This window comes from Elephas maximus, chromosome 17, assembly GCF_024166365.1.
Source record: "Elephas maximus indicus isolate mEleMax1 chromosome 17, mEleMax1 primary haplotype, whole genome shotgun sequence".
Taxonomy (NCBI): domain Eukaryota; kingdom Metazoa; phylum Chordata; class Mammalia; order Proboscidea; family Elephantidae; genus Elephas; species Elephas maximus.
Window position 1 is genome coordinate 11,707,293 of NC_064835.1, and position 25,076 is coordinate 11,732,368.

Consider the following 25,076-nt stretch of genomic DNA (forward strand, 5'->3'; position numbering starts at 1 on the left):
AGACTTTTTTCTTCCAATGGCTGAATACTGTTCCATTGTATGCACCACATTTTGTTTATCCATTCATCTGTTGATGGACATTTAGGTTATTTCTACCTTTTGGCTACTGTGAATAGTGACAGTGAACACTGGTGTGCAAGTCTCTGTGTGAGTCTCTGCTTTCAGGTCTTTTGAGTATATATGTAGGAATGGAATTCCTGGGTTATATTGTAGTTTCTATTTTTAGTTTTTTTGAGGAACTGCCACACTTGTTTTCCACAGTGGCTGTACCATTTTGCATTCCCATCAACAGTGGATAAGGGTTCCACTTTCCCCGTCCTTGCCAACGTTTATTTTCTAATCTTAGCCATCCTAGGGGGAATAAAATGGTATCTCACTGATTTACATCTCTTTGATGACTAATGATGTTGAGCATCTTTTCATGTGTTTGGTGGCCATTTGAATGTCCTTTTTGGTGAAATGTCTATTCTAGTCCTTTGCCCATTTTATAATTGGCTTATTTATCTTTTTGTTGCTAAGTTGGTGAGGTTTTATGTATATTTTGGTTATTAGTTTCTTGTCGGTTTCTGAAGATATCCTTCCAGTCAGTAACTTGTCTTTTCACTTTTTTTGTAAAGCCTTTTGATGAACAAAAGTTTTTAGTATTTTGTCTTTTGCTGTCTGTGTTTTTGTATTATATCAGATAATCCATTGTGAAAAGCTAGGGCTGACACCGTTGCCCCTGCTTTTTCTTCTAAGGATTTTATGGTTTTAGTTTGCACATTTAGTCCATTTTGAATTTGATTTTGTGTATGGTGTGAGGCATGAATCCTGTTTCATTTTTCTGCACGTGGAAATCCGATTTTCCCAGCAGCATTTGTTGAAGAGACTCTTCTTCCCCATTGAATGGACTTTGCACCCTTGTCAAAAATCAGTAGACCATAGATGTGTGGGTTTATTTCTGGACTCGCAATTCTATTCTTTTGGTCTGTTTGTCTATTGTTACGCCAGTACTAGGCTGTCAACGCATCTGTATAGAAGCCATGTCGTATGTTTTAAAATCAGGAAGTGTGAGTTCGCCTACTTTGTTCTTCTTTTTCAGCGTTGTTTTAGCTATTTGGGGCCTCTGTCCAATCCATATAAAGTTGTGGATTAGTTTTTCTATTTCTGTAAAGAAGGCTTTTGGAATTTTGATGGGGATCGCGTTGAGTCTAGAGATTGCTTTACGTAGTATTGACACCATCCAGTATTAAGTCTTCCAGTCAATGAACATGGAACATCTTTCCATTTATTTAAGTCTTTTTTAATCTCTTTCAGCAGTGTTTTATAGCTTTCCTTGTATAAGTCCTTCACATCCCTAGTTAGATTTATCCCTAGGTATTTTATTCTCTTAGATGCTTTTGTAAGTGGAATTGTTCCCGTAATTTCCCTTTCAGATTTTTCATTGCTAGTGTATTTAGTGTATAGAAACCTACCTGATTTTTGTTTGTTGACCTTATACCTTGCAACTTGCTAAATGCCTCTATTAGCTCTAAAAGCTTTCTTACGGACCCTCTGGAATTTTCTGTATATAAGAGCATATCATCTGTGAACAGAGATAAATTTACTTCTTCTTTTCTAATCTGGATACCTTTTATTTCTTTTTCTTATTGCTCTGGCTAGGACTTTTTAATACAGTATTGAATAGAAGTGATGAGAGTGGGCACCCTTGTTACTAATTTCAAGGGGAAAGCTCTCAGTCTTTCTCTATTAAGTATGATGGTGGCTGTTAGCTTTTCATATATGCCCTGAATCATATTGAGGAATTTCCCTTCTATTCCAATCTTTTGAGGGTTTTCATCAAGAAAGGGTGTTGGATTTTATTAAATGCTTTTTCTGAATTCATAGAGATGATCATGTGGGTCTTTTCCTTTGTTCTATTGATATAGTATATTATGTTGATTGATTTTTTCTAATGTTGAAACATCCCTGCATATCTGGTAAAAATCCTACTTGGACATGGTATATGACCCTTTTAATATGCTCTTCAATTCTGTTTGCTTGTATTTTTTTGAGTTTTGCATTTATACTCAGATATTGGTGTATAGTTTTGTTAGAATGTCTTTGGTTTGAGTATCAGGGTTATATTTGCTTCACAGAATGAATTAGGAAGTATTTCTTCCTTCTCTATCGTTTGGAAGAGTTTAAACGCTATTGGTGTCAGTTCTCAAATGTTTGGTAGAATTTCCCAGTGAAGCCATCTGGACCAGGACTGTTTTTTTTTGTTGGGAGGTTTTTGATTACTCGTTAGATCTCTTCACCTGTTATGGGTCTGTTTAGACTTTCTATTCCCTCATCAGTCAGCTTGGGTGAGTTGTGTGCTTCTAAGAATCTGTCCATTTCATCTAGGTTATCCAGTTTATTGCTATATAGTTGTTCATAATATTCTGTCATAATTCCCTTTATTTCTGTTTCATCAGTTGTAATATCCCCTTTCATTTTTTTTTTTTTTAGTTTCAGTTATTTGCATTTTTTTCTTGTTTTCTTTGTCGGTCTAGCTAAAGATACGTCAATTTTATTGACCTTTTCCAAGAACTAACTTCTGGTTTTACTGATTCTGTTTTCAATATTATTATTCTCTGATCGTTGTTATTTCTTTCTTTTTTTTTTTTTTGGTAAGTTTAGGCTTAGTTTGCTCTTCTCTTTCTAGCTCCTGGAGTTGTGGAGTTAGGCTGTTGATTTGAGATCTTTCTTCTTCATGGAGGCATTTATTGCTATCAGTTACCCTCTGAGTATTGCCTTCGCTGCATCCCGTAAGTTTTGGTATGTTGTGCTTTCATTTTCATTTGACCCTAGGAAATTTGTGATTTCTTTTTTGATTTCTTCCTTGACCCATTGATAGTTTAATAGTATATTGCTTTATTTCCATATATTCTTGTATTTTCCAGGGTTTTTTTTTTTTTCTGTTTGATTTCTAGCTTCACATTGTTGTGATGAGAGGAAATATTTTGTATGATTTCTGTCTTTTTAAATTTATCAAGACTTGCTTTGTGACTTAACATGTGGTCTACCCTGGAGAATAATCTGTGTGCACTGAAGTAGAATGTATATTGTATATTGTGCTGTTTTAGGGTGTAGTGTTCGATATATGTCTGTTAAGCCTATGTCGTTTACAGTGTCATTCAAGTCCTCAGTTTCCTTGTTGATCTTCTTTCTAGATGTTCTGGTCCAATATTGAAAGTGATGTATTGAAGTCTCCAGCTATTATTTTAGTACTATCTATTTCTCCTTCCAATTCTATCAATGTTTGCTTTATATATTTAGGTGCTAGATGTTGAGTGCATGTATATATATATATATATTTATGATTGTTAAATATTCTTTCTTAATTGACTGTTTTATTGCTATATAATGTCCATCTTTATCTCTTCTAACAGATTTTGTCTTAAAGTCTACTTTTTCTGATGTTCAGATTGCCGTCCCAACTCATGGAATATTTTTTTTCATCATTCACTTTTAACCTATTTGTGTCCTTGGGTTTAAAGGGTGTCTCTTGTAAACAGCATACAGTTGGATCATGGTTTTTTTTTATGCATTCTGCCACTCTCTGCCTTTTGATTGGAGCATTTAGTCCGTTTACATTCACTGTAATTACTGATAAGAAGTGACTGACTTCTGCCATGTTGTTGTCTTAAGCCTTCTTTGTCTTTGTCATTTCCTACTGATTGCTAGTTTTGCTGGTTTATTGTAGTGAGCCTTTTTGGTTCCTTTCTCCTTTCCTTTTGGTTATTTTTAAAATATATATATATCTTCTTAGTGGTTACCATGAATATTAGGGCCCTGGTGGTGCAGTGGTTAAGAGCTCTGCTGCTAACCAAAAGATTGGCAGTTCAAATCCACCAGCTGCTCCTTGGAAACTGTATAGGGCAGTTCTACTGTGTCCTTTAGGGTTGCTGTGAGTTGGAATTGACTTGATGGCAACGAGTTAAGTTTTGATTTAGCACCATAAATATTACTCTCTTAGTCATCTAGTGCTGCTATAACAGAAATACCACACGTGGATGGCTTTAACAAACAGATATTTATTTCTTCACAGTAAAGTAGGCTAAAAGTTTAAATTCAGGGCATCAGCTCCAGGGGAAGGCTTTCTCTCTCTGTCAGCCTTCTCATCAGTCTTCCCCTGGACTGGGAGCTTATCCAAAGGACATATTCTGCTTCCGGCACTGCTTTCTTGGTAGTATGAGGTCGCCTGTCTCTCTGCTTGCTTCTCTCTTTTATGTCTCAAGAGATGTCTCGACACAAACCAATCTTGTAGATTGAGTCCTTCCCCACTAACACAACTGCTGTTCACCGTCCCTCATTAACATCATAGAGGCAGGATTTACAACATACAGGAAAATCACACAATATTGGGAATCGTGGCCCAGCCAAAATAATATACACATTTTTGAGGGGGACATAATTCAACCCATGACAATTACATTTAACAGCTTATATTTATAACATTCTAGGGTAAGTTGGTACTGACTTAACTTCAGTAACATGCAAGAAATTCTATATCTATACCATTCCTCTCCCCCTTTTGTTATCACTAATGACATCTTTATATTTCATGTGCCCTGTAATGTAATTTTATCCTTGATTTTTATATATTATTTTAAAAAATATGAAGGACAAAACATTTAGAATTCTCAGGCATGAATACCTTATTACCAGCACTTATACTTGCCCGTGCATTTCCCTTTATTAGGGATCTTTCTTTCTATGTGTAGCTTTGAATTACTTTCTATTGTCTTTTCCCTTCCATCTGTAGAACTCCCGTTAGTATTTTTTGTAGGGCCAGTCTGGTGAATATGAACTCTGCCAGCTTCTGTTTGTCTGGAAATGTTTTAATTTCACCGTCATTCTTGAAGGATAGTTTCGCCGGGTTCAGTATTCTTGGTTGACAGTTTTTTTACTTTCAGCACTTTAAATATATCATTCCATTGCCTTCAGACCTCCAGTGTTTCTCAGCATTTAATCTTACTGGGGATCCTGTGTATGTGACTGTTTTCTCTCACTGCTTTCAGGATTCTCTCTTTATCGTCATTTATTCGTGTATTTAATTTACCAGTTGCTGTCGAGTCAGTTCTGATTCATGGCGACCCCATGTGTGTCAGAGTAGAACTGTGCTCCATAGGGTTTCTTTTTGGGCGGGGGGAGGGTGTGCTTTAAGTGAAAGTTTACAGAGCAAATTAGTTTCCCATTCGATAGTTTGTACATAAAGTATTTCATGACCTTGGTTTCATTCCCCACAATGTGTCAGCACTCCTCCATTTCCTTCCTGGTTTCCACATTTTTTTTCTTCCTGATTTTCTACCCCTTCCTGCCTTCTCGTATTTGCTTTTGAGCAGATAATGCCCTTTTGATCTCCTATAACTGATTGTTTTAAGGAGTAGTTCTTCTTGTGTGTTATTCTTTACCTTATGTACTTGCCCCTTTTTTAGCTGGGGGTGGTCTCTCAGAATGGCTTCATTTCTGGGTCAAAAGGGTATCTTAGGGTCGTAGTTTTGGGTGTTCCTTCAGCCTCTGTCACACCAGGAAGCCTTGTCTTTTTTGTGAGTTTGATTCTTTGTTCTACAATTTTGTCCCTGTCTGTCCAGGACCCCCTGTTGTGATCCCAGTCAGAGCAGTTGGTAGTAATAGTTGGGCACCATCTCTTTCTTCTGGCCTCAGGGCCATATAGGGTATGGTTCATGTGCTCCATTAGTCCTTTGGACTAATTGCTTATTTGAGTCTTTGGTCTCCTTCACTCTCCTTCGCTTTAGGCAGGAAGAGACCAATAGTTGTATTTTAGATGGGCATTCACAAACTTTTAAGACCCCAGACACCATTCCCCAAAGTTGAATGCAGGACACTTTCTTTGTGTACTGTGTTGTGCCAATTGACCTAGATTCTTTATCTTTACTTTTTGAGAGTCTAACTGGTGTAGATCTCTTTGGGTTTATCCTGCTTGGGATTCTTTGAGCTTCTTGGATTTGTAGATTCATGTCCTTTGTTAGATTGAGAAAATTTTGTCATTATTTCTTCAAATATCTTTCTGTCCCTTTCTTATCTCCTCCTGGCATTCCCATGATGTGTGTATTAAGTCTCCTGTTGTTGTCCCTTAGTTCCATTCAACCGTGATTAGCCTTCTTGAGCCTCTGTTCTTGTTGCTCTTCCTTGGGCTCGTTTCATTTTTTATATACTTCCGTATGGTTTGAACCCACTCAGAGGTGCTTCAGAAGAAAGGCAGTTTGCTTCTGAAAGGTCACAGCCGTGAAAACCCTATGGAGGGAAATTCTCCTCTGAAGCGCATGGGGTTGCCACAAGGCATAATCAACTTGACAGCAACCAGTTTGGTTTTTGTTTTTTGGTGTTGGTGACATATAAATTGTAGTCTCTTATTAACTGAAATTATACACAGAAAAATGTATACCATTATTTTAGGCCTAAGGTACGAAGGTATGTTGGCTTTTAGAGCAGAACCTGAGGTAGGAAGAAATGACACTAATCCTGAACTTTTGAAAAAAATTGGTGCTGGATATGAAATCGGCATTTGATTATGAGGGGTGCTATAAGAGAGAAAAGAGGAAGATGAAAAAGCTACAGAGTAGAATTTGCCGTTTCTTAGATGTAGGTGGCTAGTTCAATGTAGTACAAGATGATCTAGTATAAATAACTTCCTCCTCCTTCAAACACTGTTAAAGAAAAATCTGTACTACTTGCTACTACTGGAACTTAAGAGAAATTTTTGTCTTCAGGGCGTCTACAAGAAAATTGAACAGTTGTGTTCCTTTGTGGATCTTTGGAGAATTGTTAGGACGTGTGTGTGTGTGTGTGTGTGTGTGTGTGTGTATGAATTGAAGTAACCACGGACAGAATTTTGAGAGATACTGCCTACCTTGTTATAAGCTCAATTATCCATCACACTCGTTGTTCTAAGTTTACATGTTAAGACAGATTCTGCTGATTAAATTCTGCCCTGTCCACGGTAGACACTGCCATAAGCCTAAGGCCTTTAAATGTTATTGAACAGAATTTCAACTCAGATCAGTTACAAAATGGTCTGACCCATGGGCTTTGATAAGTTCTTTATTTCCTTTTAAGAAGTGTGATGCTTACAGTGCACATCTCGTGGTTTTCAGAAATGTAAGCTGGCTGTTTGGGGGGTTGCATCCTTGAGTAGGAAAGTGTCTTAAATTGATTTCCAGTAACTATTTCAGTCAGCACTTTGAACTGCTCTTAGGTACCTGGTGCCATTACCTCCTTGCGGCCAATAACTTTCCCTTTTTTATGGCTTACTTCACAAATTAAGAAAGCTTTCTGTCCATTATTGTTTTAGTATATATGTTTATCTCTGATCCATCATAATGCTGGGTACATGGTAAGTTCTCAGTGGAAAATTACTTGAAGAGCCAAAGATTCTGACGTGGCCCAGGCATCCCAAGACTCCCTCTCTTCACTCCGGACTCTGCTTAAACATCAATACTCAGGCCTTCCAAGACCACTGTCCCTAAAACAGCAACTGTGCATGACTCTCTTCTCATACCCTGCTTTATTTTTCATCAAAGTACTTTTCTCCCACCACCTGATACTCTCCCATGGGAATGTAAATACCTTGAACCTGGAATTTTGTTTTGTCCATTGCTGTATCCATCCTCAGTGCCTAGTAAGTAGTAGGCACTCACATGTGTTCTGAAGGCATAATGAAGATTAGAAATTGTGCCAGATGTCTGGAAGGATATAAATACAAATTAGAAATGTATTCAGCTCTCGAGGACTGTAAAGTTCTTATATAATACAATGCTATCAGAGAAGATAAAGCATGTACACAGGTAATGATAGTGCAGATAGATTCAGATGGCATAAGAGAAGTGCAGAAAGAATGCTGGAGTGGTTTGGAAACCCTGGTGGCGTAGTGGTTAAATGCCACGTCTGCTAACCAAAGGGTTGGCGGGTCGAATCCGTCAGGCACTCCTTGGAAACTCTGTGAGGGCAGTTCTGCTCTGTCCTGTAGGGTCGCTATGGGTCGAAATTGACTTGATGGCAGTGGGGTTTTTTTTTAATTGTAGCTGGCTTCTTAATAATGACATTTAAACTGGGTTTTATTTTAGACTAGAGAAACAGATAAGCAGAAGCTTAGAGACGGGAACTTGAAGGAGGGTGGTATATATAAGAAAGTTAGGTATTCAGTTTGGCTGAAACATACTAGTGAACAGCTAAGAAATTAGAAAGATAGGTTAGATCCAGATTAGTGGAAGCCTTAAAATCCAAGCTGTTTGGATTTTGTCCTGTTGGCACTGTGGAAATTATTATTTTCCTCCTTAAAAGGCAGCTACGTGTGAGTTGATTGGACTTGCATAGGAAGAGACTGAAGACTGAAGTTTAAATTATGGAGTAGTCAGGCAAAGGTAGCAACTGCTTTGTATTAGAATAATAATATAATTCAAAGGTAGAATTGATAACAGATTGTCAACAAATCAGAACGAGGTGACTCTAAGGTTTTGAACTTGTGGGAAGTAACATGGTGTTGTCATTAAATGCAGAAATAGGGACAATGAAGAAAGCCAATTTAAGAAGGAAGATTAGTATAATCTTAAACATGTTGCTTTAAGTTACTAGCATTCAGGTAGAGAAATGTGGTGGGCTGCTGGAAAGTTATACCCACTGCTGTCGCGTCGATTCCGACTCATAGCGACCCTATAGGACAGAGTAGAACTGCCCCATGGAGTTTCCAAGGCGCACCTGGTGGATTTGAACTGCCGCCCTCTTGATTAGTATCCATAGCACTTAACCACTACACCACCAGGATTTCTGTTGGAAAGTTACCAAGGCCTAAAATTTGGGAATCCTTTACAAAGTAGTTTTCGAGGCCTTGAGATTGCAAAGGGAAAGGAGAGAGTCATGGAGGAAGAAACGAAAATAGCAGAGAGCAGATTCTTGGGTAATACTTTCATTACGAAAGTGGGAAGGCACTTTGAAGAGTGGCATCTGGGGTCTTAAATGCTAGCAAGCAGCCATCTAAGATGCATCAATTGGTCTTAACCCACCTGGATCAAAGGAGAATGAAGAACACCAAGGACACAAGGCAGTTATGAGCCCAAGAGACAGAAAGGGCCACATGAACCAGAGACTACATCATCCTGAGACCAGAAGAACTAGATGGTGCCTGGCTAGAACCGATGACTGCCCTGACAGGGAACACAACAGAGAACCCCTGACAGGGAACAGGAGAGCAGTGGGATGCAGACCCCAAATTGTCATAAAAAGACCAGACTTAATGATCTGACTGAGACTGGCCCCTCGACGTTCTGTTGGCCCAGGACAGGAACCATTCCCGAAGCCAACTCTTCATACATGGATTGGACTGGACAATGGGTTGGAGAGGGATGCTGGTGAGGAGTGAGCTTCTTGGATCAGGTGGACACTTGAGACTATGTTGGCAACTCCTGCCTGGAGGGGAGATGAGAGGGTGGAGGGGGTTAGAAGCTGGCGAAATGGACACATAGAGAGTGGAGGGAGAGAGCGGGCTCTCTCATTAGGGGGAGAGTAATTGGGAGTGTGTAGCAAGGTGTATATGGGTTTTTGTGTGAGACTGACTTAATTTGTAAACTTTCACTTAAAGCACAATAAAAATTATTAGAAAAAAAAAAAAAAAAGAAAGTGGGAAGGAAAGCCAAAGAATGTGAACAAAAGCCGGTAAGAGAAGAAGAGAGGACAACAGTGGAGGAACCAAAGAGAAATTTTCAGGAAGATTCAAAACTGTTTCTTCCAGAAAGAGCTCTGTTGTAACCTTAGGAATGTGATATATGTGTTTTCTATCATCTCATGCATTATTCTACTATACTGTCTAGCATAGTTCTTTACACATAGTAAGTTTTCAGTAATTTATCAAATTTTGGAGCTCTAGTGGTGGTGTGTTTAAGCACTCAGCTGCTAACTGAAAGATTGGCAGTTTGAACCCACCAGCTGCTCCGTGGAAGATGTGGCAGCTTGCTTCGTAAGGATTAAAAAAAAAAAAAAGGATTACAGCCTTGGAAACCCTGTGGGTGCAGTTCTTCTCTCTTGTGTAGGGTCACTATGAGTGGGAATCGACTCAACAGCAATGGGTTTGGTAAGAGAGTCATGGGATCTCAGCTGTCTGTCTTTAAGAATTAACATTTAGCAGAGTTAGAATGTTCTGTCAGTATCTGAGGAAGAGGCCACTGATTGTGCAGTCTGGTGTCCTAATGAAGACTTGAAAGTAAAGTCATGGGAAAGAATTTGTGCTTTGTGGATTTTCTACCAAGTTATCAGTTTCAGTGTTCTTGATCTTTTCTGTTCTTGTTTCCTCTTTGGCAAGACGGTAGAAGTCCTGATCAGCAATAATTGAAGGATCCGAAAGTGCAAGGAGGAGAACAGTTAATGGGGTTTAGGGATTGCATGCATTTTTATCTTATATTTGAGCCATTTGATATGCAAGTTTTTTATACTGTCTTCAGAGATGATTAATTTTATTGCTTTTGTAGATGACTTCAGGAAACTAGTAAAGGAATAGCTTGCTACAAGCAAAAGAAGACAAATACCAGCAAACTGAAGCTGATTTGTTCAAAAGCTGATTGGAGAGATTTCAACAGTATATTGCAAGAGTCGGGGCTTAGAGAGACGTGGCTGACTTGGTGCTGCGTTTTATCCAGGAAAGACTGAGATAGGGCTGGTGGTGACCCTCCAGTATGGCATAGAAAAAGAAAAATCTCCCTTTTGAAGAGGATTTTCAGGCAATCAATAATTCGATTGTGAATTGACTCAAAGTTTTACATAGTCCGTTTGTATGACAGCAGTAGACTTTTGAATACATAAATACAGATTATTTAGCAAGTGTGTGCAGTAGCAGTTTGTTGTATAACAATATCTAAAGCATCTATATCTTGTTCTGTGTGGCAGTAGCATTAAAGATAACAAAGATAATCTGATAGAAGTGCACACCTGATAAGTAGAGACATTTGATGTGTTAAATCGGTACTGAGTCGTATCTTTATAATCACATCCATTAAACAGAAGTTATTAGAACAAAGTTAGCTGTTAAAACGCAGTAGTAGCATATGCACTTATATGTAGAGATTTTTATATGGTTCTGATGTTAACATTTCATTTGTGGTAAAACAAATTTTTTTTTGTTTTTGTTTTTTAAACTTATCTCTTTAAGTTCTGATTTAGTGAAAACATTTGTTAGGGCAGGGTATTAAATACTTTTTAGTGAGATTTTTGTTTATTTTTAATTTGGATGAGTTATATATTTTATCCAGAATAGCTTATGCAATGCAGGAAATGATATATTTGCTTTTCTAACATTTTCTTTCTTTTGTGGGTGGATGCTTACAGCAGTGTACAAGTTCTTACACTTTTGTTATTTGTTGAAATCTCTGTCATCCTGAAAAAGTAAAGTTGTTATTGTTTGTTTATGCCCTGAGTTATTAGGAATGATTCATTTAAGATAAAAAGCTCTAAAATATATTGTTAAATTTTTTTCCTTTTTTTTTAAATTGTACTTTAGATGAAAGTTTACAGAGCAAACTAGCTTCTTATTAAACAATTAACGTACACATTGTTTTATGACCTTGGCTGCCAACCCCATGACATGCCAACACTCCCCCCTTCTCTACCTTCGGTTCCCCATTACCAGCTTTCCTGTCCCCTCCTGCCTTCTCATCCTTGCCCCTGGGCTGGTTTGTCTATTTAGTCTGATTTTGTTTTATGGGCCTGTCTAATCTTTGGCTGAAGGGTAAACCTCTCAGGAGTGACTTCATTACTGAGCTAGAAGGGTGTCCAGGGGCCACATTCTCGAGATTTCTCCAGTCTCTGTCAGACCAGTAAGACTGGTCTTTTTTGTGTGTGGGGGTTAGAATTTTGTTCTACATTTTTCTCCAGCTCTGTCCAGGACCCTCTGCTGTGATCCCGGTTAGAACAGTTGGTGGTGGTAGCTGGGCACCATCTAGTTGTGCTGGACTCAGCCTGGCAGAAACTGTGGTCCATTAGTCCTTTGGGCTAATCTTTGCCTTGTGTGTTTTGGTTTTTATGGTTAAATTTTTTAGCTTATTTACTCTGCAACATCTATAGGAAAGGAAGGCATATGCATGAACCCAGTGAATATAACAGTCTTTCTTCCATTATGTTTGCATCTTTCTTACAATGTTAAAGCAAAAACGATTTATCTGAAACCCTCTTAGAACAAAGATGGCAGTATCCCAGAATATTTTAATATTGTCAACAGTGTGCTCCTTCCCCTCTTCTTCCCTAGTTCTATGTATCTTTGAATAATACTGGCCTACTACCCTTTCTAAATGTATTTTAATGCTATTATTAATTAGGCACCTTGCATTGGTGAGTTTAAAAGAAAAATAATTTTATTTGTTTGTTTAATTACTGTGCTTCTCATCATTTGCAGGCGAAACCTAACCAAACTGTCCCTGATCTTCAGCCACATGCTGGCAGAACTCAAAGGAATCTTTCCAAGTGGACTTTTTCAAGGGGACACATTTCGGATTACTAAAGCAGATGCTGCTGAATTTTGGAGGAAAGCTTTTGGGGAAAAGTAAGTCTCAAAGTAATAAATTCGAGCTATGAAAAGCTAAAGCTTATGTTATGGGTTTTTTTGTTTAGTCTTTACTAATATTTAAAATGTGGGAAAGCATAGAGAAAAATAATGAACACATGTGTACCCACACCTCCCAGCTTTGGTAGATATTAACATTATTTTGCCCTAGTTTTTCTTTTTTTTTTAAAGAAATAAAGCTTTACAGATTCAGTTGAAACCCATGCTCCTTAATTAAATACATTATCTCTCCATCCATTCTGTTAATGGATGTTTATATTTTAAGTTATTTATTATCACAAACAATGCTTCAGTGAACAATATTATATTTGTTTTCTTGTGCTCACGCCCACTCCTTACTTACATACCTAGGAGTGGAATTGTTGAGTTTCACATCTTCTGCTTTGCTAAATATTGCCTGATTGCTTTCCAAAGTGGTTGTACCAGTTTATATTCCTGTAAGTAGAGGCAGTGGCTCCACAATTTGGCTGACATTGATAGTATGACTTGGTATCATATTTTGCTTTATCGTCCCTGGTGTCAAGGGAAGGTAAGCATCTTTTCATATTTATGATTAATCAGTATTCTTATTCTGACTTGCCTGTTTCTATTCTTTATCCATTTTCCTATTGAGTTGTTTGTGTTTTTCTTATTGTAGGAGATTTTTCACATATTCTGGATACTAATTCTTTGTTAGTTACATACTTTACACATATTTTCTCCCGGTCTATGCATTTTCTTTCCACTTTGTTATGTTGTCTTTTAGTATATAGGAGTTTAAAACTATTTAAACAGGTTTATGAGCCAAGCTTTTGTTTTTAAGTATAAATGAAAATATTCTTGTATATTTTTAAAAATTTTGGGTCAGAGAACTGAAAACCACCCATTGCTGTGGGATTGACTCCAACTCATAGTGACCCTATAGGACACAGTAGAACTGCCCCATATGGTTTCCAAGGTGTGCCTGATGGATTTGAACTGCCGGCCTCTTGGTTAGCAGCCATAGCTCTTAACCACTATGCCAGCAGGGTTTCCTAGAACTGAAAAGGTAGAAGGCAATAAAACTTTTCAGTTGGATATACAGATGCTGACCTAAATCTCTCTCTAAAGGCCTTCTTTATTTAAAAAAAAAAAAAATTTAAATTTTATTGTGCTTTAGGTGAAAGTTTACAGCTCAAGTTAGTTTCTCATTCAAAATTTATGTACTTATTGTTTTGTGACATTGGTTGCAGTCCCCACAATGTGACAACACTCTTCCCCTTTCCACCCCAAATTCACCTTGTCCATTTGTCCAGTTTTCCTTTCCTGCCTTGCCTTCTTGTCTTGCCTTTGGGCAGGAGCTGCCCATTTGGTCTTGTATATTTGATTGAACTAAGAAACATATTCCTCGTGTGTGTTGTTTGTTTGTTTTATAGGCCTGTCTAATCTTTGTCTGAAAAGTGGGCTTTGGGAGTGGTTTTAGCTCTGAGTTAGCAGAGTGTCTAGGGGGTGTAGTCTTGGGGGGTCCTCCAGTCTCTGTCAGACCAGTAAGTCTTGTCTTTTTTTGTGAATTTGAATTTGAATTTTGTTTTACATTCTTCTCCCATTCTGTCTGGGATTTTCTGTTGTGATCCCTGTCAGAGCGGTCAGTGGTGGTAGCTCGGCACCATCTAGTTCTTTTGTGTTCAGGCTGGTGGAGGCTGTGGTTCATGTGATCCCTTAGCCCTTTGAACAAATATTTTCCTTGTGTCTTTGGTTTTCTTCCTTCTCCTTTGCTCTAGGTGGGATAGGAACAATAGACGTATCTTAGATGGCCACTCACAAGCTTTGAAGACCCCAGACACTACTCATCAAAGTAGGATGTAGAATATTTTCTTTATGAACTAAGTTATGCCATTTGACCTAGATGTCTCCCAGAAAAATTTTTTTTATTTAAAAAGTTATAAATATTCCATAAAATATGGAATAATTTGTAGATTTTACAACCTAGTTGAAGAGAGTGGGGATGTGTTTAATTTTATTCCTTTCACTTAATAACTATGATAGAAAGGACTTTAAGACGTCGCTTGATCTGGCTTATCTTTAGGCAGGCAAATACATAAATTTTCCAAGGGAAGTGAGATTGTGTTTATTTTAAAGATCTCAAGAAATAGAAATTCCACAGTATCTCTTAGTGGCCTTACCCGGAGGTTGTGTTCTTTTTTTTTTTTTTTTTACGTTAAATAATTTCTTGCTCATCTCCGTCAGAACTCTGTTCTTCCTGTACCTTAAGCCTATTTCTTACTGTTTGGTCCTTGATAGGGAGCTCTGGTGGCACAGTGGCTTAAGAGCTTGGCTGCTAACCAAAAGGTCAGCAATTCGAATTCACCAGCTGCTCCTGCGTCTACTCTGCCCTATAGGGTTGCTATGAGTCGGAATTCACTCGATGGCTATGGGTTTTTGTTTTGTTTTGTTTTGTTTTGAATCCTTGATAGTGTTAAGTTCCTCAAAAAATACAGAACATTTTGTACTGTTTTAAAAAAATTAGTTTAAATACAACTTAGTAAAGATCTGGCAACTGGATACATTTCTTAGATAAAAAGGACTATCTCATCTCTCTTTCCGTGCCTCTCTAGTAGAACAAATGTCTGCAGAAAGATGAGACAGGATTAATTTGAGACATTCCGCCTAAGAAGAGTAAAAAAAGACTTCTCTGTTATTTAGTCATTAGAAAGTTAGGAAATACAGCCCTTACTCCCTCCTTTCTCATCCTAACCTAAAATGTAGCTCAACTTCTTTAAGAGAATTGAAATTGATATTGAGAGCTTTCTTTTCCTTGATTATTGCAATGCCTGGAATTGTCTGTCTTATCTCACTCTGTGCCTTCTCTCTCACCCACCCCCACTTCCACCCCAGGACGATAGTCCCTTGGAAGAGCTTTCGACAGGCCCTACATGAAGTACATCCTATCAGTTCTGGGCTGGAGGCCATGGCTCTGAAATCCACTATTGATCTAACCTGCAATGACTATATTTCGGTGTTTGAATTTGACATCTTTACACGACTCTTTCAGGTAGGATGCTAAAGAATTGGCTAAACTGGTTTCTACTACTTTTCTGAAGATAGTTTTTTAAAAAAAATAACATTTGGGGTTTTTGCCTATTGTAAGAGTATCTTTTATTCATTTTAGAAACTACAAGTAGAAAAAAAAAATAGATTAAAACTACCCTGTGTATTATATGTATGATATGTATGTGCTTTGTAAAAATAATATCTATAAATCTGCATTCTTCCCTCACATTCATAGTCCTTCTTTGTTATTCTTTTATATCATTTTAATGGTTGTAGAATGTCAAGAAAATGGCTGTAGCATATTTAATAATTATATAAAATAATATATTTAATTAATTCTCTGTTATTGGACATTTTATGTATGTTTCCAATATTTTTCTCCTGTTGCACTGAAATTGTTTTTGTGTGTTGTTTTTATTGTTTTATTTATATATATAGCTCCTTGGAAACTCTATGGGGCAGTTCTACTCCGTCCTATAGGATCGCTATGAGTCAGAATCAACTCGAGGGCACTGGCTTTGGGTTATATATATGTATATATATATGTATATATATACACACACACACACACACACACATTTGCCAGGTCACCATTTTTCAGGTATACAATTTAGTGACATCAATTATATTAATCATGTTGTGCAACCATCACTTGTAATCATTGCCAGATTTCCCATCACCATAACTAACTGTATTGAAATTCTTGATTTAATATTGAGATGTATTGATACTTAAAAAAAAAAAAAAAGTCACTTCTTCTTCTAAAGTTAACGCTTTCTTCAGTGTGTACAGGCCAACTTGCATAAACATTTATTTGGAACTTATTAGTTGCACATGTAGGCCCTGTCCTGGTTTTCTTTTTATTCATTGTCGTTTAACCTCACTGCTATGGGTCAGGGCTGCTTTCAGTTTTCCTGACTTTCGTACAATTACGTTTCTCCCCCGTAAGTATATATTTTTTTGTTCTTAGTTTTTCAGAGTTCTTATATCCCAAACATGTTCATTTCCCCCCAGAGTGACAATGTAGTTGAGACTTTGTTACAATAAATTGACAGCTTATAATTGAGAATTGTGGTTATTTTTCCTTCATTGCTCTGAGGGTCGTTATATATCTTGAGTAGAATAGTCTGTGATCGACCTCTTGTTTCCTTAGCCCTGGTCCTCTTTGCTCAGGAACTGGAACAGTCTTGCTGTAACTCATCCTGGTTATATGGCTTTCTTGACATATGATGAAGTGAAAGCTCGACTCCAGAAATTCATTCACAAACCTGGCAGGTCAGTGCCCATAAAGCAAAGAGGTTTATTCTCCTGAATTTTATTCTCTGGTGACTTCTGCTGAAAGAGAGGAAACAGGATCTTTTATTAGTTCCCCAGTGGCCAAAATTCTGCAATAGGATTGATGTCTGTTTATCAGAGGACTTGACTAATCAGATCCTGTGATTTCATAAATGCTTTCAGGCCACTTAAGAATTGGGTTTATGGATCGTTTGCTTTTGGTCTGGAGCCATTAAAGAAACTATTTTTGATGTTCCTTTTGATTTTGACTTTTCACCTAATACCAGCATATATATTAAAGCTTTTGTTTATCTTTGTTCTCAGTTACATTTTCCGGCTGAGCTGTACTCGTCTGGGTCAGTGGGCTATTGGTTATGTCACTGCTGATGGGAACATTCTCCAGACAATCCCTCACAATAAACCTCTCTTCCAAGCACTGATTGATGGCTTTAGGGAAGGCTTGTGAGTAACTACTATTTACACTCTGCTAGAGAGCAGGGACTTGGGGGCTGTAAAATTTCATCTCTAATGACATTATTCCTGGTTTCTTCTACAGGTTATATTGATTGACCTTCAGTTTCTATAGGACTTCTGTTTTAATTTAATAGGGATTCCTTGAGTGAAATTATTTTTCTTAAGTCTATGGCAGATTTAAAAATTTTCCAGTTGGCAAAAAATTTTACAAATTATTTAACTAGCTAGTGTTGGAGTGATCAGATACCCCTGATGACAGGAGGCCTCAGTGGTCTTCGTCTGCCTTCATCTTAACTTTATTTTTGTTTGGCAGCATGTCTTCAGGCTTTGGGCTTTTGTAGCCTGTTCTGATATTGATGAGTAAGTTCTCATTTATTCCAGAATTGCTGTTCCTTTGAGAATTCGAATCAATTAGCAGTTGGTAAGCACTAAAAATACTCACAGTTGACCAGATATCAGAAAACGAGCTTGTTTTAAAGTGGTTAGGAAAATCCATTTTGGTTATGTGTAAGCCTCCACAGTACCGTTGGAGCTGAAAGAGCTGCTGCCCCAAATGTTAGAGCAGTTTGCTGCGAGAATGTCCCTGGTAGGTGACCTCAGTGGCTTAATTTGCTCCTTGTTACATTTCTTTTAAAGTGATGTCTCTCAATTTGCTAAATCTGTAAACAAGGATATTTCAGGTCTTTGATCAAAAAGCAAATGCAGTTTAAATTAAGAATTTATACCGTGTGACCGTCCATAGATTAAAATAGGTGTTGGCAAACGAGTGTGGCAAATTTGCAGCTAAGAATGGGTTTTACCAAGTGCTGTTTAAAAAAATAAGGAGCCCTGGTGGTACAACAGGTTAAGGGCTACTAAACAAAAAGTGGGTGGTTCGAACCCGCTCAGCGACTCTGTGGGAGAAAGACCTGGCGATTTAGTCTGATAAAGGCCACAGCCTTAAACCCCGTGGGAGCAGTTCTGCTCTGTCACACGGGGTCGCCGCGCGTCGGGATCACCTCAGCAGTGCATACGAACAGTAACAGCAATTTTTAAAAAGGAATAAAAAATAACCAAAGAAGAATATGTGGTAGAGATCTTATATGGCCTCAGAGCCTAAGATATTTACTATGTGGCTTATTACTGAAAAAGAAAACCCTGTGGCATTGTGCCCTGGAGAAGGAATATCAGCATTTGGGGACTATATTCTTAGGACTGCTCTGTGTTGGGTTTGTTTCTTTGTTTTTTAAGTATTAGTGAGATTTATCTTTGTAGTTATACAAAATTGTCCTTTTAAAATGAGGTATTCCTCGATGTCGATTGTCTTTGTTAACAAGCACTGATAAATTAGCTTTAATAAAGCCCTAAGATTGGGTCCTCTTTTTACAGCTATTTGTTTCCTGATGGACGAAATCAGAATCCTGACTTGACAGGCTTATGTGAACCAACTCCCCAAGACCACATCAAAGTGACCCAGGTGAATTTTATTTTACATTATAGCTATATCACTAAATCCATCAGAAGAAGGAGTCAAGCTTTCTGTACACTTTATAGAGCTGACACTACAATTGTATTAATTATTGGAACACTTTAATTTAAAACCATTGACTAGGTTGACGAACTTGTGTGCTTCCAAACTGTATAATGTGTGGTTTGTCTTTAAACCATGCAGGATCATGACCAGATGCCTTCTAGTTTAATGGGAAAATATTGACCACTGTTTTGATATTTTATATAAGCAAAATTTCTGTTGACAGTAACAGTCTTGGATTTTCTTGATTTTTAGCATTTATGATTGCATTCACTCAACAAACATTTGCAATAAGGTGAGTAATCTCTTAATTTTTTTTTAATCAAAGGAACAATATGAATTATACTGTGAGATGGGCTCCACATTCCAACTGTGTAAAATCTGTGCTGAAAATGACAAGGATGTAAAGATTGAGCCCTGTGGCCACCTCATGTGTACATCCTGTCTTACATCCTGGCAGGTATGGATCCAAACCATGTGTTTTCTTAGCTTTGTAATCACTCTAAAGAATTGGGTATTATTATCCTTTATAGATAAAAAGGGTGGCCTGGTTGGTGGATAGATTTTAAAACTTTTTCATCTCTAAGAAATGTATTTCCTAGTAGACAAAATTTTTTAAGTACTTCCAGGTGGCTCTGTTACTGTCTCCTCCTTCCTCTGCAGGAATCAGAAGGCCAGGGCTGTCCTTTCTGCCGATGTGAAATTAAAGGTACTGAGCCCATCGTAGTAGATCCGTTTGATCCAAGAGGAAGTGGCAGCCTGTTGAGGCAAGGAGCAGAGGGAGCTGCCTCTCCAAATTATGATGACGATGATGATGAAAGAGCCGATGATTCTCTCTTCATCATGAAGGAGTTGGCTGGTGCTAAGGTAAGACTGCAATTGAAGAAACTGGCAGAATCCATTCTAAGTTGCATTCTAAAACAGTAGAGCACTTAATGACATCCGAACTACAAGGAGTAATAATAGCTAATATTATTGAGCCTTTGCTGTGTGACAGATACCATGCTAAGCGCTTTGCTTATTTTAACTCATAATCTTCACAGCAACCCTGTGAGTAGGTGCTATTATTATCCTTGCTTAACAGATGAACAAACCAACACAGAGAAGTTAAGGAATTTCCTGAAAATCGTTCTGGTTTCAGAGCCCATACTTTTAACTCTCTGCCTAGAACTGGGGCTTTACTCAGACAGCTTGGTGGAGAAAATGAAAGGGCATAAAAGAATTGGACCCTGTTTTGCTACTGTGATTAGAATATGTTTTTCTTGCCCTTTTTTCGAAGTGGAGTCTTGGAATTAGAAAGATAGATTGGGGGAAAAAAAGGAGGCACTGTTAATAACCACCTAAATGGTAGCTGAAGTGATTAGAGGGAGGTAGGAGCCACCATGTGGAAAGTAAACAAACTAGAAGGCCTTAGGAAAGATAGGAAAGACAAAGGTAGGATGCAGTCACATTCTGTTACATCAGAGGATGGGACGAAACAGAGATTTATTCATAAAATGCTAGAATTAAGGCAGTCCTTAAAGCTTTTCGTAAGTGCAAGACAAATGAAAGGCTCTAATATGCTATAGATTCTATAGTTGAAATGTTTTATAAATTCATGTGACATATTTCCTTGTTACAAAAGAAGCTTTTTTTTTATATCAGCAATTGACTGCTTGGCACATAGTCGGTGCTTGATCAAATAGATGGCTTTTATCTCTTTAATGGTTGTAGTCAGCTTGTCTCCTCTCCATCTCCAGTGCCACTGCCCCACTGCAGGCTCTCATCACCTGTTCTGCCGCTGGTGATTGAGCTCTAGCACAAATGTAACCGCCTCATTCTTTTGCCTCACACTCTTTGATGGCTTCTTGTTATCTAATGGGCTATGTCCATTCTCCTTTGTCCTGATACTCCTCTCCACTTTGTGTTTTTTTGATCTGGCAATGCTAAACCATTTAGAATTCCTCCCTGCTTTGGCTGGTAGCTTCTGTGTAATTTAGCTCAGTCTTCATCTCCTAGGAAACTTTTTCTGGGGAAAAAAAAAAAAAAAAATTTTTTTTTTTTTTACCCTCTTTACCCCACCCCCGACTCACACATCTAATTTAGGTTTGGCCAGGTGTTTGTGGGACCCTGTGAATTGTATGTCATAGGACCCTGTTACCTTGTCATATTTTATTAACAGTATTTCCCATTAGAATTTCCTACAAGGCAAGAACCATGTCTTATTTGTAATTAGCTACTCAAATTTGGGCTTATAGTAGTTACTTTTGATGTGTGACTGCAATTGAAAACACTTGCAAACAGGGTTTGATAAATTTATGGATGCTGTCAGTAAGACATCATGATACATCCCTATATTGTTGTTGTTGTTAGGTGCCGTCGAGTCGGTTCCTACTCATAGCGACCTTATGCACAACAGAATGAAACACTGCCCAGTCCTGCGCCATCTTTACAATCGTTGTTATGCTTGAGCTCATTGCTGCAGCCACTGTGTCAGTCCACCTTGTTGAGGGTCTTCTTCTTTTCCGCTGACCCTGTACTCTGCCAAGCATGATGTCCTTTTCCAGGGACTGATCCCTCCTGACAACATGTCCAAAGTATTTAAGACACAGCCTCCCCATCCTTGCCTCTAAGGAGCATTCTGGCTGTACGTCCCTATATTAGTATTCTATTATTGCCATGACGAATTACCACAAATTTAGCAGCTTAAACACAAATTTATTATCTTTTCAGTTCTGTGGGTTAAATGTCCAATACTGGGCTAAAAGCTAGGTGCTGGCAGGTCTATATTTCTTTCTGGAGGCTTTAGTGTAATTTCTATTTCCTTGCGCATTTGGGTTTTGGCAGAATTTAGTTCTTTGCAGTTGTAAGATTGAGATCCTTTTTTCTTTTTTGGTTGTCAGCATTAATGTGGCTTATGGACTTCTTTCCTTCTTCCAGCTTATCTCTCTGAGGTTTTCTGTCTTTTAAGGACTCATAAGATTAGATTGGGCCAACCAGATAATAATCCAGGATAGCCTCCTCATCTCAAGAGCCGTACCCTTAGTCACATCAGCAAAGGTTTTCTTTTCTTTTTTTGCCATATGAGTAACGTATTCACAAATTCTGGGGACTGGGGCATGAACATCTTTTGGGGGCCATTATTCTGCCTACGACAGTTCATGTTATGGGATGCTCTGCGGAATGAGCTCAATTTGTATACTTCAATGGGACGCTGTCTAACATGTTGTTTAAAAGCAACTTGTAGTGTAGTATATATAGTATGATCTCGTTTCTATAGAAGAAATTTTAATTGTAAAAAAGTTTTAATATATGCATAAGAGAAAAAATTGGATGACTACACACCAAATTATTCATGATTAATTCTGAGGATAGAAGTTCATAAGATTTTAACTTTTGTAAGTCATTCATATGTGGAATATTGGAATTATTTACAAATAACACATACTGCTTTATGCAAGGCCTATATTGATCTAGGTAAGTAGCTGTTCTGAATGCCATAAGAGACAAGAAGTTTAAGACAGGGCCATCAAAGAAGCAGTAGCTTTTTTGGGGAAAAGAATATCTATGCAGCTGAAACACTATTCAACACAAGGCAGACAGTGTACACTATTCTAAAATACCGTATTTTACACAAATAACATGTACCTTCTGTGTATGTTAGCCAGCCATACCCTCTCCCCACGAAGTATTTTCTTAAGTGCCACCATGCCAATTTTTTTACATGTTGCTGTAAAAAATAATTAGCATAGCACACATATGAAAGCACCTTGAGGTGGGAGGGTGCAGCTGGCAAACAAACATAGAAGGTGCACGTTATTTGTGTAAAAATACAGTTTTGGCTACACATACTTTTTGTGTGTGCCTTAAGTGAAAGTTTACAGTTCAAGTCAGTTTCTCATACAAAAAGTTACACACATTGCTGTATGACACGAGTTGCTCTCCCTACAATGTGACAGCACACTCCTTCTCTCCACCCTGTATTTCCCGTGTCCATTCAGCCATCTCCTGTCCCCCTCTGCCTTCTCATCTCATGTCTCGACGGGAGCTCCCCACAGAGTCTCATGTGTCTACTTGAGCTAAGAAGCACACTCCTCACCAGTATCATTTTAAGTCTTACAGTCCAGTTTAATCTTTGTCTGAAGAGTTGGCTTTGGGAATGGTTTTAGTCCTGGGCTAACAGAGAGCCCAGGGACCATGACCTCTGGGGTCCCTCCAGTCTCAGTGAGACCATTAAGTCTGGTCTTTTTACTAGAATTTGAGGTCTGCATCCCACTTTTCTCCTGCTCCATCAGGGATTCTCTGTTGTGTTCCTTGTAAGGGCCGTAATTGGTGGTAGCCAGGCACCATCTAGTTCTGCCAGTCTCAGGCTGATGGAATCTCTGGTTTATGTGGCCCTTTCTGTCTCTTGGGCTCATATTTTCCTTGTGTTTCTGGTATTCTTCATTCTCCTTTGCTCCAGGTAGGTTTAGACCAATTAGTGTATCTTAGATGGCTGTTTGCTAGCATTTAAGACTTCAAACACCATTCACCAACGTGGGATGCAGAACGTTTTCCTAATACACTTTGTTATACCAGTTGACCTAGATGTCCCCTGAAACCATGGTCCCTAGACTCCCACCCCTGCTACTGTGTCCCTTGAAATGTTCGTTTGTATTCAGGAAGCTTCTTAGCTTTTGGTTTAGTCCAGTTGTGCTGACTTCCCTATATTGTTTGGCTGCACGCTCTTTAAATGCTATAAAAGTTCAGAGGAAAGAAGAAAATGAACACTTTATTCCCCTGGCGGGGATGTGTGTGTGTGTGTGCGTGCGTGTGTTTCTGTCTATGTGTGTGTTTCCCTGGGCGATGCAAATGGTTAAGCGTTCGACTGCTAGCTGAAAGGTTGGGGATTTCAAAGCCAACCAGAGGTACCTCGGAAGGCACACCTGGCAGTGTGCTTCCAAAAGGTCACAGCCTTGAAAATCTAATGGTGCCATTCTACTCTGCACACATTACGTAGCCATGAGTCAGAATCGACTTGATGGCAACTAATGACGTATATAAATATAATAAAATTTACTTATTTAAATGAAAGTAATATCTGGATCCCGGTGGTGTAGTGATTAAGAGCTTGGCAGCTAACCAAAAGGTCAGCAGTTGGAATCCAGCAGCTGCTCCTTAGAAACCTTATGGGGCAGTTTTACTCTGTCCTGTAGGGTCGCTAAAGGGCAGTGATGGTTCAGTGGTAGAATTCTCACCTGCCATGCAGGAGACTCAAGTTTGAGTCCAGGCCGGCGCACCTCATGCACGGCCACCACTCGTCTGTCCGTGAAGGCTCGCGTGTTGCTGTGATTCTGGACGAGGGTCAGCAGAGCATCCCGACTGAGGTGGACTAGGGAGAAAGGCCTGGTAATCTGCTTCCAAAAATCAGCCAAAGAAAACCTACAATCCAGTCTGCAACCAATCAGGGAGATGACACAGGACCAGGCAGCATTTTATTCTTTTGTGCATGGGGTCGCCATGAGGGGGGCTGACTCAACAGTAGTTAAAAACAGCAACAAATTCAATGTGTACTATAACATTTCAAATAGAGGAAAACCAGCTTCACGTATTATATTATCATCTGGATATTTAGTCTCTTTGTAATGCCATTCATATTGTTTCTGGGCTTATTATACGTTTGCATACTTTTGCAGGCCTGTCTGTAGGATAAATTTCTAGCAATGGAGTTACTGAAGGAGCCCTGGTGACGCAATGGTTAAAGCACTCGACTGTGAACCAAAGGTTGTAGGTTCAAAACCACCAGCGGCTTCGTGGGAGAAGGATCTTTCAGGCTGCTTCAATAGAGATTTATAGCCCTGGAAACCCTATGGGTTTGCTGTGAATCACAGTCGACTTGACAGTGGGTTTGGTTTGGGTTGGAGTTACCAGATCAAAGAGTGTGTGCATTTAAACTGTTGATAAAGGAGAGGGATACGATTAGAACAGAACCTGGGGACTTTAATGACAGTGATATTTAATTTCTTAGCTGGATGATAGATAAGTGGATGTTTTATTTGTTTTATTTTTCTTTATACCTTCATACCTTATAGTTCATTATATACTTTGTATGAATAGAATATTGGAGTGAATTTTAACCTTTTTTTAGTATTAAGATATTTCCCAAATTTTTTGTCCTAAAATCACCCCCAAAGGTATATGAGAATATGAGAGTGCCTGTTTTTTTTTACATCCTGGTAACAGTTTGTTGCTTTTGTTGTTGTTTGTTTTGTTTTGATG

At 38.4% G+C, this 25,076-nt stretch overlaps 1 protein-coding gene across 1 annotated transcript in view; it reads left to right on the forward strand.

Moving 5' to 3' along the window:
• Positions 1-25,076, forward strand: part of CBL (Cbl proto-oncogene) — a 101,439-nt gene that overhangs the window by 44,941 nt on the left and 31,422 nt on the right. Inside the window, exons 3-9 of the mRNA XM_049856383.1 lie at positions 12,404-12,550; positions 15,425-15,581; positions 16,734-16,855; positions 17,180-17,317; positions 18,698-18,785; positions 19,168-19,299; positions 19,503-19,706. Of these exons, the coding sequence (XP_049712340.1) occupies positions 12,404-12,550; positions 15,425-15,581; positions 16,734-16,855; positions 17,180-17,317; positions 18,698-18,785; positions 19,168-19,299; positions 19,503-19,706 (988 nt within the window). The remainder of the gene's footprint in view (positions 1-12,403; positions 12,551-15,424; positions 15,582-16,733; positions 16,856-17,179; positions 17,318-18,697; positions 18,786-19,167; positions 19,300-19,502; positions 19,707-25,076) is intronic.